At 41.3% G+C, this 13,977-nt stretch overlaps 1 protein-coding gene across 3 annotated transcripts in view; it reads right to left on the reverse strand.

Annotated features, from left to right (window-relative positions):
• Nucleotides 1-13,977, reverse strand: part of SEMA5A (semaphorin 5A) — a 430,801-nt gene that overhangs the window by 279,635 nt on the left and 137,189 nt on the right. For all 3 annotated transcript variants that reach the window (XR_004423500.1, XM_033110202.1, XM_033110203.1), the window contains one exon: nucleotides 1,028-1,224. Coding sequence is in view for 2 of the 3 variants with exons in the window: in XM_033110202.1 (XP_032966093.1) it covers nucleotides 1,028-1,148 (121 nt within the window). In the remaining variant the exon portion in view is untranslated. The remainder of the gene's footprint in view (nucleotides 1-1,027; nucleotides 1,225-13,977) is intronic.

The following is a 13,977-nucleotide window of genomic DNA, read 5'->3' on the forward strand; positions in this document are numbered from 1 at the left end:
TTGCTAAAAACAATACGTAAGGATTCAAGAGATATCAAGGATCTCACAATACTCACTGAATGATGATTTTATGGAATTATTTTTGTTTGGGTTTTTTTCTGTGATAATTTTATTGTGACTTCACATTCTTTTATAGTCATGAATTTAAATATTTTAGATAAAATTATATGACTTCTTGAATTTGCTTCAAAATACTTTGGTGGGTGTGGGGTAGAGCGTGAGTGGGGATTTAAAAGACAAAATGTGGGCCATGAATTAATAAATTCAAGGGCTGGGTATTCCTCAGACTAGTCTTTCTGTTTCTATATCTATTTGAAATTTTTCAAGACAAAGTTTAAAACTAACAAAACATAAAACTATTTATTGGATGCATTATTCAAATACGATGTCTGATTAATTATACTTAGCTTGATAATATAACTGTGAGTTCCTTGAGGACGGGGCAAAAACTAATTTGTTTTTCTTCCTGAATGTTGAGTGCCCAGAGTAATAAGAACCCTGAATAAATTTTGATAAATGAAAGAATAAATGAGTAGCTATACATACTAATTAATTAATCCTATAAATCCACAGAGATACTGGAGACATTAAACAAATTCGGTCTGCCATGCAATGCCAGGTAAAGACAAAAGCATACGTTTTATGCCAAAAATAAGGCTTTGTTCGGAAATGCTGAAGTGAACAATTTTTTGTTTTCCTTGATTTTGGTGTTATTTCTGTGGGTCACATTTTTATCCCCCGGTTCAAACGCCTGAATGCTTGCAGCACTTGTTAAACAAAGGTGGTCTCAATAGTGGGATTTTCAAACCCTGAGAACTCTGGTTTTGAAGTCTTCTTGAGATAGTGATCAATTTCTGGAAATGAAATTCTTGCAATGGAGAATTTTGCATTGTTGTTCCTATTTTAAATAATGTCTACAACAAGAGTCACAGAATAATAGAGCCAAAAGCACTGCTGTCCTCTGTCACTGAGTATGGAAAGTGCATTTAAGTGGTGGCTTGGCCGTCGGGGCACGCGTGTCCCTTACCTTTATAGGAAATGACCGGGTGCTCCGCTCTCTGGCACTGAGATGCGTCTGTTTCTGTCTGGGCGAGTCTCCACCACCCCAGGCTTGAGAACAGCCATGCAATGACGCAGGTGCCCTTCATGGTGGGCAGAAGCCTTTGAGTCTGGGCACGTGTCTTCTAACCAGAAGCTCGTCTTCCCGTCATGTGGAGAAAGTGCCTAGAACACACAAAGAGAAGGACTGCATGAACACGAGTTCAGGTTTTCTGACAGTGGTCTTTTGGTAAAGCTCCATCACTACCTTAAAAAAAAAAAAGTTTAGAGGACTTAGAAAAGTAGAACTTATTCTAGATCTTGTGTCAGATACGTGTGAGTATATGTGTATCTCAAAAAGGACCTCTTTTTCTCCCAATAATTTTGTGAGACAACCCATTTATTATAAAAGGAGAAAGGTTCCAATTTAAGCTGCGCCAACACACCGTAGTCACTCCTAAGGAAAGCAGTTTGATAGCAGTGGTCATTACTGGTCTTCCCTTAGAACATTGTCTCCTCTTACAAACACAAATCTATATGTGGAAACCCTAAGAACTGCTGCCCTTCCTGTTTAATATACAAAAGACCCTTTTAATAAGGCTATGGCCATTTTCTTTTACCTACTAGCTGATTAATATTATGCTACCCAACTTTTAAAAATCACCCACATTCGGCGAATTTATCCTTTGAAATTTGTAGATCACCTACCTGCAAAGTTGATGGCTAGAGACCAAGTGTGAATCAAATAAAATCTTTATTGAGCACCTACTAGGTGAAATGAAATTACTGTGCTGGGAGCTCTGAGACTTTAAAGATTATGAAAAAGTTAGAAGACTAATATGCTTTAAAATAAGGGAGGCTTGTAAAACTAACTATAATCCAAGCTATTAGAAAACCATAAAAAAAGAAAATCAGGAATGCTGTGGGAGTTGAGAGCACTGCTGCTATTTAGAGGGATCGAGGATGTGTCCAGGGAGGGGTTCACGTTTGAGCTGAATACTGAAGGATAAAAAGGATTTCAACAGATGATGATTTCTGGAAGTACATTCCATGCCAAGGGAAGAGGATGGAAAGACACACTGGAGGGGCCAGAGGAAGGAATAGGCGGTATGTTTCGGGAACGGTTTACTATATTTGACCCAGACGCCAGGAGACATAAAGGGGAGTGGGAGGAGGCAGCTTAGAGAGTAGGTTGGGTTAAGGTTTGAAAAGCAAACTATACTAAGGTCTGAGGTCTCTATTTTTAGGCCACAAGCTACCACAGCATATTAATATTACATTAGAAGAAATAGTAATAAAATTATTCCTACAACAGTGTACATAGGAAACTGGGTAGAGAAGACTACAGAGGTAGAGAAGTTAATTTGAAGCCACTGCAAGTATTCAGAAGAGAAATAAATGAAGCTGTGACTTGTGTTCAAGTTGTGTCAATGTAACTAAAAATTCAGGCAAACACAGCAAACACTCAATGGGATGAGTCAGGGAACGTCTGGCACATTAAAGAGGGCCACAGATTCTCTGACCTTCCTCCCATTGAAAGGTAGGTCTGTGACCCCTCTCTTGAATCTGGGTTGACTCTGTGACCATATGGTTCAATTAAATACAACGGAAGTGGTAGTATGCTAGTTTCCAAGCCCAGACTCTAAAAGACTGGTAATCTCCACTTCTTAACTCTTATAACATGTTATCTGGGCACTGAGACACCGGGTCAGAAGTTCAACTACCCTGAGACTGCCATTCTAGAGAGACCATATATAGGAGTGCCTAGAGACATTTCCCACTGAGCCCAGCTTCCCAGCCATCCCCACCAAGGCACCTGATATGTGAGGAAAGCTGCAAGTCACTAAGTGACTTCAGTAAATCTCATGAGAGTATAGCAATCACCTAGTTGAGCCCTGCCGAAAATCCCAACCCCCAACGTGTGAAACGTGAGAAAATGATTGTTGTTCTAATATGCAAAGTTTGGAGGAATAGATATTACGTTGGTGCAACAGTAATTATGGTTTAAAAGGTAAAATGGTAAAAACCACGATTACCTTTGCACCAACCTAATAGCAAAGAGCACGATGGACTCAAGACAGAGAATACGAGTGACTGTGAGGATGGTAATGCCATTCGTTTCAATATGATAATCAAGAGCAGAGTTTTGTTTAAAGGAGAACATGGTCATTTTGCTTTGTGCACATGGGTTTAACATGCTGAGAGAATATTTAAGGAAATGCAGCAGACTGTGGAAAATCCAGGCTGGATACTCCACAAAAAAAAATTCAGAGACTTCATATAATGTTTGGAAGGGTTAAAATCATGGATAAGGTAAAGAGTCATCACCAGGGGAAGCCATGAGAGGAATGGGGGTGGGGACTAAAGAGAACTGTTTGTTTGTTTAGAAGCTACAATTTAAAAAGTCACCACACAAAGATGAGAGAAGGAAAACAGAAACAGAGCATCAAGGGAAAACTGGAGATCAAACTCCGTTGAAATATAAAACTAACACATTTTAAAAAGAGGCCTGGTCTGCACCCCAATGAGGTAGAGTGAAGACCAATGGTTTTAATGAACAGACAGTCATTGATCACTTTGGGGGGCGGTAGTTTCAGCAGAACAAGACACAAAAGCCATATAGGAAGGGAATGGATGGAGTGAAAGGACGTAGATGGCTCCCTTGAACGCTAGGTAACCAAAGAACACTCAGTGAAATCAGAGCAGCACAGCAAGATCACAGTTAGGACATTTTTAGGGTAGAAAAAACATCTTTAAATGTGGCTGCTTTTCTGAGAAGTGGGAGTGAATAAGAGATTGGAGATTTAAGAGGGAGAGATTATCAGATAGAAGAAGATCCAGAAAAAGCAAAGGTGGGAAGCTATTAGGATCTGGTTAAAGAAAGAGGTAATAAAAGGAAGGAAGGAAGGAAGGAAGGAAGGAAGGAAGGAAGGAAGGAAGGAAGGAAGGAAGGAAGGAAGGAAGGAAGGAAGGAAGGAAGGGGACCTATCTCCAAAAGGAGGGTGTCATGAATCTATGGTGTGATTTCAAGATGCAGAAACATAAATTGAGGGTACATAAAATTTCACAGTCTCTATAATTACTGTGCTGGGAGCTCTGAGACTTTAAAAATTATGAATAATTTAAAAGACTAATACGCTTTAAAGTAAGGTAGCCTTGTAAAATAACTATGATCCAAGCTGTTAGAAAACCATAAAAAAAAAAAAATGCTCCCATTGATGGAAATACTCAAGTTGAACCAAGAAACAACAGCCAGTGCTGCCAACCAGGATGAGGCCCATGCGATTTCTGGTGGAGCAAGGGATGCTGAGCATGAAGGTGGAGGAAGGAATGTAGAGCAGGGGCACCTGTCCAATGGGTCCACAACTCCCGCTCAGGCACAGTGCTTTGTAATGGATAACGGAGGCACAGGTCTTATTTTTACCTACGAAATGAGTTACACAGGTCAACTGCCGATCAGAACCGTCCAAGTTTACAATCGCCATGAACTCTCATCTCAGCTCTGCCATCTTTGCCTTCTGAAGGAAAGGAAGAGAAAAACAGCACAAGTGCCTGAAACGGTCCTTCCCTGGGATCTGGAAAGTGACGGTTAGGGAAGGAGGAGATGCCATGTCAAGTGTCAGAACAGCTAAAATGGGACAGACACATAGTTCAATGGTGACGAAATGCAATTACATGTTTGCCATGGAAAACGAAGGGGAGCACATGTAATGAGAACAGGTGATTTTTAGAAGTTTGTAATTTTCAGACTATAACGTTACCTTTCTTCTGTAAATAAAGGTACTATAACTGGTCTTTGTGGTAAGGTGCCAGGGAAGGGCCTCCACAGCCTTCATTTAGAGAGGGAGTTTTTCAGAGCATCCTGCCATACAAGGTGAACTCCTTTAATGTCTCTTACTTGAAGAAGCTTTTGCTCTAAATAAAAGGTCCCTCCAGCCTGGACTCTGTAATTCCATCTTCCACTGAATCATGCAGCTCTGGCCTCTGAGTGATGGGGGGAGGGGGGTTTTTATATCAGGGTTTTTAGTGCTCAGCACTTCTGACATTTAGAGCCAGATAATTCTTTGTTCTGTTCGGTGCATTTAGCACCATCCCTGGCCTCTACCCACTAGCTGCCAGAAGCACCGCCCCCCCATTGTGTCAATCAAAATTGTCTCCAGACATTGCCACTCACCCCTGGTTGAGAAGCTCTGATTTTTGTGTATCAAAATACCTCTCCCTCTTTAGAAATTAAGTAAGCTATCATCACTTGAAAGATGATTTTAAAATACACTTATATAAATCACCCAACTGAATTTGTATTGAGCCATGTCAGCAAAATTTCAATAAAAATGTAAGTCATGTTAATAATATTTGCTATATTGGGAAATGTGAAGAAAATTTCAAAGGATGAATTTCAATAAAAGTTGTTCTAATTTCATCCTACCATCACTGGAAAATTAAAAGTATATTAGGTGAGTTAATACTAAACAAATGATTTTGCCAATAGGAAGATTTATTACGGCAGACCAATTTGGGCAACAAAATAGAAACATTTTTGTTGCATCTACTTCAAAACCCATGAAGCCTTCTTTTTAGTTTCTTGATGTGGGAGGATTTCTCTATAAGCTCCATCTAAATAAGCAAAATTCTGTATGTAAGTGTGTGTGCAATAAATAACATTTCCCGTTCACACCCACACCGCACATGAATAGGCTTTGGAGAACAGAAAATAATTGTTCCTCTTAGTTTAAAAAATGCTGTCAGATAAAAAAAAGAAATCAAAACAATGAACGTTTACATAAGAAGTTTTGCTTAGGGAACAAAGTCTAACCAGTGATTAATAAAAACGGATCCAAAAGAAGCTTAATGTATTTATTTTCAGAGGCGGCTGGGTTTCTTCTTAGACCTACTATAAAGTTGGAAGTGGCCCGATCTGTTGGCACATCTCAGAGTCCATAAAAAGCCTCTGGGGCCCGGGTCTGTCCCCTACCTGATGGCTTTAAGGACTTCCATCGCGGAGTCGACGAAGACGTCAGGTGAGCTGACTCGGAGCGGACGCCCGAAGCCGCGCCCACACCTGCCTGCAGCAGCATCCTAAGTGTCAAAGGGCCAAGCCCGAGTGGAGAAGACTCGGTGGTGCACGTGTGCCTCTGAATTATGCCAAGCTACCGCTGACTGAACCACCGGGCATACAACGGCCAGAGTTTGTACGAGAAGAGGGAAGCCCTGCTCTTCTGAAACGTTTGCATCTGCCCTTGCTCTCCCCACCTCCTGGCCCCGATCCAGGGGATCCCATGAACTGCTCCGCCATACGGACGTCCCAGCCCAAAAGGACAGCGGCCGAGCCACTGGAGAATCATTACACCACCTGAGCAAACCACCTGGTCTCACCCCCACACACCCTGGCACAGCCCAATACAGTGCCTGTGGCACAATCGTCAGCTGCTGCCAGGTAAACAGCCAAGCCCTATTCGAAAACTCAGGATTCCTCCATTGTGTGCCAAAGAAAACACTGCTCGCTCGCAGCCGGTCTCCTCCCCATGCCACCACCACTACTCCCATCGTGAAGGCGCCCCTCCAGCCCCTCCGGCCTCGCCAGAACCCCCAGAGTAGGCCTAGCACACGCATGTGCACACAGCTGATGCCGTGGGCCCCACACCTGCCCCGAGTCTTCCCACTAAGCAAGGTTCCGGCTGACCTCCAGCTTCTGCACACACGGGGCCGCCCACTCCGGCCCACGGTGGCAGCTCCTGCCGGGAAGCCGGATGTACCAATCACGGTGTCTGCTTCCTCATCAGAGGTTGCACGTATTGGCGTACAACCTTTCGTGCTCCTACGTTTTGACATCTTTTTATTATAAGCAATGTATGGGTCGAACACGTGGTTACAGTCCCGCGTTGATGCATTCCCGCATGCTGAATAGGCTGTCTGAATGCATCAGAAATCACAAAACCAATGCTCTGTTGAGTATTTAGAATTCACCCACCCCTTGCCACTGAGCAGGCACCACTGCCAGGTGGTTTATTCATTCCCCTGGCACACAGCAGAGAGGAAATGAGTCAAGGACTCACTAAATATGAAAGGTGAACTGGGAGGTCGACATCATCTAGTCTCTCTCTTCACTTTCAGGCTGAGATAAGAAGGCCCAAGCTAAAGGCATCTCACAGGTTACCCTGAGATCAAGTGTGTAGGGGCGGCCACGTCAATCGGATGAGGCTGCCCCCAGCTCTCTGCATACGTTACCCAGTTGTCCTGCTCATACTGCTCAATCCACACACTGCAGCCACAAGATCTCCAGAGTTAATCTTAAGGGATGAACCCTTGGCATGGAATCAAGCAGTGTCTCGGGGGCGTCGCTAATTAACCAACCAGCCATATTGAACAATGTCACCTGTTGACATTGGGCAAGGGACAGCACTCCAACACATGGGGGTGAAGATGGAGACAACACGGTGAGGGCACTTCAAGGTCACAGTGAAGAGTAGTTGAGCCAGCAAAAATCTATCTTTCAATAAATATCAAATAGAAGTAGCAACAAAGTCTTAGCAAAGTCAGAAGAAGGAGGAATTCCCTCTGAATGGATGACGAAGACAGAAGCTGTGGCTTCTGAAGGGGGTCAAGTTAAGAGGGTTCAAGGAAACAGGAAGAAACAATTCAGGCCAATCAGTCTGATGTGCTTGAGGCTAGAAGCAAGGTACTGAATGAATCTATGTTCATCTCTTGCAATGCTTATCACATATTCTAGGTGCTGAGCAGGAAATGGGATTCAATGAAAAAATCAATAAAACAATAAACTTAGTTAATACACAGTGTTCAAGGAAATAGATCCTTGTAAACTTTTTTCAAACATAATAACTGAAACTTTTATTCTTTGGGAAATAAAGTGAAATTAAAGTTTTCTCGTTATGATGTTGCTTCTATAAGGGATATGAGGATCTTTACCAGACATAATGACGCACCTTCAATTTTTACATACTTTTTTGTAAAAATTGGATGTTTTTATATGATATTAACGCATGTGCCTTGACTCTCAAGATTCAGCCAAAAGAGGCTTAACATCGATGAATCAGTGAAATATTTTTAGGAATATGTTAATGAAAACACTGACCACCCTTAACTACAGAAGGACCCCTGGCTGCCACCTTCAGGTAACTAAGTAAGAGGTAGGCTTTGCTACACATAGATTTTCATCATACCTAAAAGAGATGAGATGGAACTTTATAGCTACATAAAATGACCTCATGGTATAAAATGGGAAAAAGCAAACATTAAACTATTTTATACATTTCAATAATGGTTTGGCTCCAGTGACCTTATTTTATATCTCTCTTCAAAGGGAACTGTTATTTCACTTTTTGCCTTTTCCCCCTTGTTTAGCTCCAGATCGCCTAGAGGAACCATAAAAATAAATGAAGTCCATTAGATAAAATTATTATTTACACAAAGGCAATATTAATTTTATCTGTCAGCAGGTTTTAAAACCAAGGGAAAGTTCATTCAATCTACTTCTGTGTTAGCTAAACCAATAACAGTCCTTTCTAAGAAAGAAAGAAAACTTAAATAGTGGGTCGTTAAGGCAACAATGGACAATTTCTAAGAGAGTTATCCAGAGACATTTCCTCAGGGCAGGAAACTCATATGGATACAATAAGGTAGTCAAATTATAAATGACTCTCATGGTGTGAAAATTATTATTCATAGCTCCCATTTGTTTTTAGTTAAGATAAGCAGGACTTGGAATGCCACTTTCTCTCTTGTGCAATAGAAGGTGCCGTGTCTTTGCCAGCATCCAAAAGCATACACTGGTAGCTGGAAGAAGAGGACACATCCTTCTATTGTTACTACGCTTGTCAACGTCATTGGTCACCTCCAGATTCCCAAATCCAAGGGGACATCTCCATGGCATTTGTGCCCATTAACCCTTTTCTCTTCAATATCTCCAGAAGCCCTCTCTTCCCTGGTTTCCTCATCACCTGAATCTCCCTGTTGCAGCCAAGACTCTCCTCAGGAAGGTACACCCCAGTCTCTCCTGAAGGTTCATCTCTTCTCAGTCTACACACTCTCAATAGCCTATCTTCTTCAAACTCACATGATATTACATACTTTCTAAAAACTGGTGACTTCCAAATCTGTCACTTTCTTCAAGATCTTTGTACATAATCTGGACCCATAAATTAAAACAGACACCTTCACATAAATAAGCCAGAAGAACCTCACCCAAAGGTGACCTCAATACCTGTCTTCATCGCCTGTCTTCTTTGTGTGTATTTACTCTCATTTACTCAGCCACCCACCTCATAATCTGAGGACTCACTCGCCATTTCCCCCTCCTACACCTTCTCAAAGCTCCTCTGTAATTTTGTCACTGTGTTCTGACAGCTCTTCCCTCACTCATATCTAGAATCATGCCCTCCTCCCCACCCTAACCAAACCCCTCTATTTCTCACCTCTGCAATGTCAGCTGTTTTTCAGCTAACACAGGTTTCCCTGCCCAATCCTTAGGCTTCATCTCTGAGCAGCCCTCTCTGATTTTTTTTTCATTTTCCCTCATTGCCACCTGGCCCCACTATACCTCATACTCACTCCTACCGTAGTTGTTACAACCTTGAACTATAACTGTCTGTGTATCTGCCCCATTCTCAACCACAGTTGTGAGAATTTCAACCCCTACACAATACAGGACATAGTGTAGACAAACAATCACCACCCGAGAAATGAGATGATGGAAGAAAATATGGCAAGCCCACATACACCTCTCTATCTTCTTACCAATATTTATGCTTCTAATAAAATGCTATCTATGTTCCTTTTCCTTCTATCACTCTGCTACCCATTGTCACAGATGTTTTATTCCTCCATTAAAATTCTCTTAACATCTGGTCCAAATACAAGGATTCCAATGGTTTTGAGAAATGTCCTTTCTAAATGTCATAATTTCCCAGTTAATGGTCGAAAAGATGAAGGGATTACTATAGGCAGACCAGCTAAACAGAGGAAGTGTTCTGGGCCTGGAAACATGAAAGCACACAGAAGGTATCACCGTATCTTCTGAATGGTTGAGAAGGGTTCAGAGAAGTTACTCTGGCACGCTGTAATTCACTAGAACCACTTGGAAAGTCAAAGGACAAATAAAGGAGGATGCTATCAATCAAACCAGAATAAATTCATCAGATTCATTATCTAAGATGAAAATGCAAATACCTTGAAATATTATCAGGTGAATTTACAGATAAAAGACTGCTAATACACTTGGGGAAACTAGAATATTTAATGAAAAGGCCCCTGATTTGGTGTTTTCAGATTTCATTTGGGAATCACCCTTGTGTATGATATCTATGACATCTATTAGGCTCAATGGACCAGACATGGCAAAGTCAGTATATTTGAGTTCATTTAAATCTCTCACAATCTTTGGTCTTGGGGAAAAAAGAAAAAAAGTTCTCAAAAGTACTACTTACTACTTTGGGGTCAGTTTATTAAAAACAAGAATAAGAAATCCCCGCTAAAATGAAACACTAACTATAGCTAATAATACTGTTTACATACTTGAAAGTTGCTGAGAGTGAATCTTAAAAGTTCTCATGAGAAGAAGAAAAATACTGAGACATATCACGTCAAAATGAAAGATTCCACTTATCAGAGAATAATAACATATAAGAAACTGCAAAGCAGGGTATATGATTCTGTACAGTATTAATATATCTCTTATTTTCCTGAGGTAAACCTGTAAAATAAGCATTTTCATTCCTTCCTGTTTTACAGATATGGAGGCAAGACGCAAGGATGCCCTACAGATAAATGGAAGAACTAACAATTTGAATAGGCAAGTCCCCAGCCTCAGGGTCGTCTTGCTGTACTGAAGACACTATCCCTGTTTATACCTCATTTCTGCAATAATTGTCAGTTGACTGGGGATTGGGAGCCCTGCTAGACATATGGATCACCTGGCCGAAGAATCAAGCAAATGCTCTGTTTCTACCAACTGACGTCACGTTGGGCCTGAATACGTTTCCTTGGGGACGTAAATTTCAGCAAATAATCAACTATAGCATCATTCATCGATTCTGGAACCAGAGATCTCATTGGGCAAGATTTACACACATACAAGGACCTTCTCTGTAGTATTTTTACCCAAGAAGATCATTACCTTTCAGAGATCAATGCGGGCCCATAGGTCCAGCGGTCCTTTCCCTACGTCCTTCCAAAGTGCCTCCTTCTCATTACTCGGGTTTCCCTCATTACTCAGGTACCTCCTCAGAAAGCCTCGCCAGCAAGACCTGCTAAAGCACCTGCCTCTTCCTCTCCCCCAGAATCTGTGATTTTTCTCTCCTTCATGTCACTTGAAATTGCTCAGTTAATGTATTTGTTTATGGCCTGTTTAACCCACTAGGATATAAACAACTGGAGAGCTAGCCTTGGTTTTGTTCCCTGGGCATCCCCAGAGCCTAGAAGAGAGTATCTCACACATACAAATATTATCGACTGACTGACTAGGTACTAGCGGGGAAGAAATGAAGGTAGTCTTTGACCAAGTGAAGGGAAAAGCTCTGTGAAAACCTAGATACTTTCTGCCAGTGCCGCTGACTAGTGCTCAGGGTGTTTTAGGAGTCTCTGTGGAAAACTACAAGTGTGCTCAAAAGGAATCCGTCTCTTAGGTGAGATTTCAGAAGAACAAGTCAATAAAGACCTTCAATTAGCCGCCACAAAAGCATCGATGATTAGCACGTAATGTGACGCTGGGAAATGCAGATGTGCTGTGAACATATGGTAGTTTATTCTTCAATGCATTAGCCTGCAATGTGGAAAGGTCATTCAGGACGTCACAAGAAAGGTCTCCACGGTTGAAAAGTAATCCCCAAGGGTTTCACTTCTGTATTTCAAAATAGCGAAAGCGCTGCCATGGTGGATATGTCAATGAACACAAAAGCGACAATTCCTAAATATAAGTCCAGAAAAAGGAAGGTCACGTTGCAGCCATTTGACGTGCTGTTCTTCCAGAGTGAAGGAGTTCAACACAGCTGCAGGATGCCTGAGCGCCGGACTTTGCCACGCGAAAGGTTCACAACTCTCTCTGGTGTTCCTCCGCCGACTGTATCCCAGCGACCCGCCCGACCCACCAACACTGGTCTACGAGACAACCGACTCTGGAGCCAGATGGCCTGGGTCCCAGTGCTAGCTCCAACATCATTAACCTTATGCCTCGGGTTCCATCATCTGTAATATGGAGAGAAATGCCATGGCTCACAATTTATGAGTTAATGTGAAAGGATGTAGGGTACTCCCTAGCAGTGAAGAAGCACTAAAAAAAATTTAATACATGTAAACAAATTAGGACTATTTTTTAAATGTTTTTTTTTCATCTTGTTGGAAAAAAATTTTCTAACAACCAAATTAGTGTCTTCCTACAAAGAGATGATAAAGTAGTTTACTGTTTAATAAGAGTTGTGACGGTGGGTTGCCCCAGCCTTAGGAAAATTCCACATCTGCCCACGAAACCTGTAAAAGAAACTTCATAGCGGCCGTGTTCGTACTAGCAAAAACCTAGAAATCTCTCAGCGTCCACTGAGAGAATGGAAATTTTTATAGTGTATTATTCACAGTGAATATGAATGGACTCCAGCTACATACAATGTAAATGAATATTAGAAATATAATATTGAAAGAAAAAATGTCAAGAATTATATATACTATGGTAAATCAATATTCACTGAAAAAAAGAAGCAAAACTAAACAATACTTTAACTTTGTTAAAACTATGTGAAAGAAAAAAAAGGCAAGGACATGTAAACAAACTCCCCAGTAGGGCTAATGTGAAAATGCATGAATGTTGAATGAACAGAGGTAGTTCTCTACTTCTTCAACTTCCAGGATCAAACCACCCAGATCTATTAGACCCCTTGCTGCTCCACTTCCGCCCTTCTGCCTAGAACACATTGCTCCACGAATGCTTCAGAACCTATCCCTCCTCTGCGGTCCAGATCAAACACCAGCTCCCCCATCCCTGGAACCACTTGCCCAACGAGAAGCAAGGACCCTCCATCCAGACTCCTGCGATTTGTCTGTGGGGCCCTCAGGTCACTCTGCCATGGAATGTGGCTTCTTCTGTCTCCTGACCTGGAGTTCCTGCAGGGCCACACAGGAGAGGCTGAGCCCCACTTGTCACTGCAGCCCCTCACAACCCATCACAGCTCCTTGTACATAGGAAGTACCTAATATTTGTTGAATAGACGGGTCAATCAACCACTAACAAATAGTGCAAAGAAGCATCAGGCAAATATCGGAAAAGGCTGTGGAAGGTTTGGAGTATGGGAATCATGTAAATGGACTGGAAATTAAAAGATGACACTTTCGGCAGAGAAATGGAATGAAGTCTCGGGGTAGAATTTACCGAGAATTAGGGTAACAAACACATTTACCTGCTTGAAAGGACCAACTTTATTAATATAAGTAATGAGATCAAATAAATTATGGCACATCCATACTATTAAATATTATGCAGCTTGTAAAGCCAATGTAGTTTAAGTAAGACTCTACCTATACACTGCCATAAAAATCCAGTAATGATGTTGAGTGGAAAAAAAATAATACAGTGTAAATGTTATTTATTTATCTGTAGAGATATAAAGAAAAAAGGAAGAGAGAGAAAGGTCCAATTTTTGACTAAAATAAACCAAATGATTTCTCTGTTTATGTTTGTAGGTGAAAGAAAAGTGTGATTACTCCGAGGCAGCGGGGATATTTTATACTCTTCTATATTGTTTGCATTTTCAATAAGCATGCATTTATTTTATAATTTAGTATGAATAAAAATATTGATGATTAAAACAAAGGAGTGAGGTGAGATTAGTTTTATGGATTAACTAATGAGACTAGAGCCCTACGGGACATATTTAGAATCAGTTCAGGTTTTACTTACTGAGTATGAGGGAGTCGGAAATAATGGAGAGACAGTTGCTG

The sequence above is a fragment of the Rhinolophus ferrumequinum genome, chromosome 7 (genome assembly GCF_004115265.2).
Source record: "Rhinolophus ferrumequinum isolate MPI-CBG mRhiFer1 chromosome 7, mRhiFer1_v1.p, whole genome shotgun sequence".
Lineage (NCBI taxonomy): Eukaryota > Metazoa > Chordata > Mammalia > Chiroptera > Rhinolophidae > Rhinolophus > Rhinolophus ferrumequinum.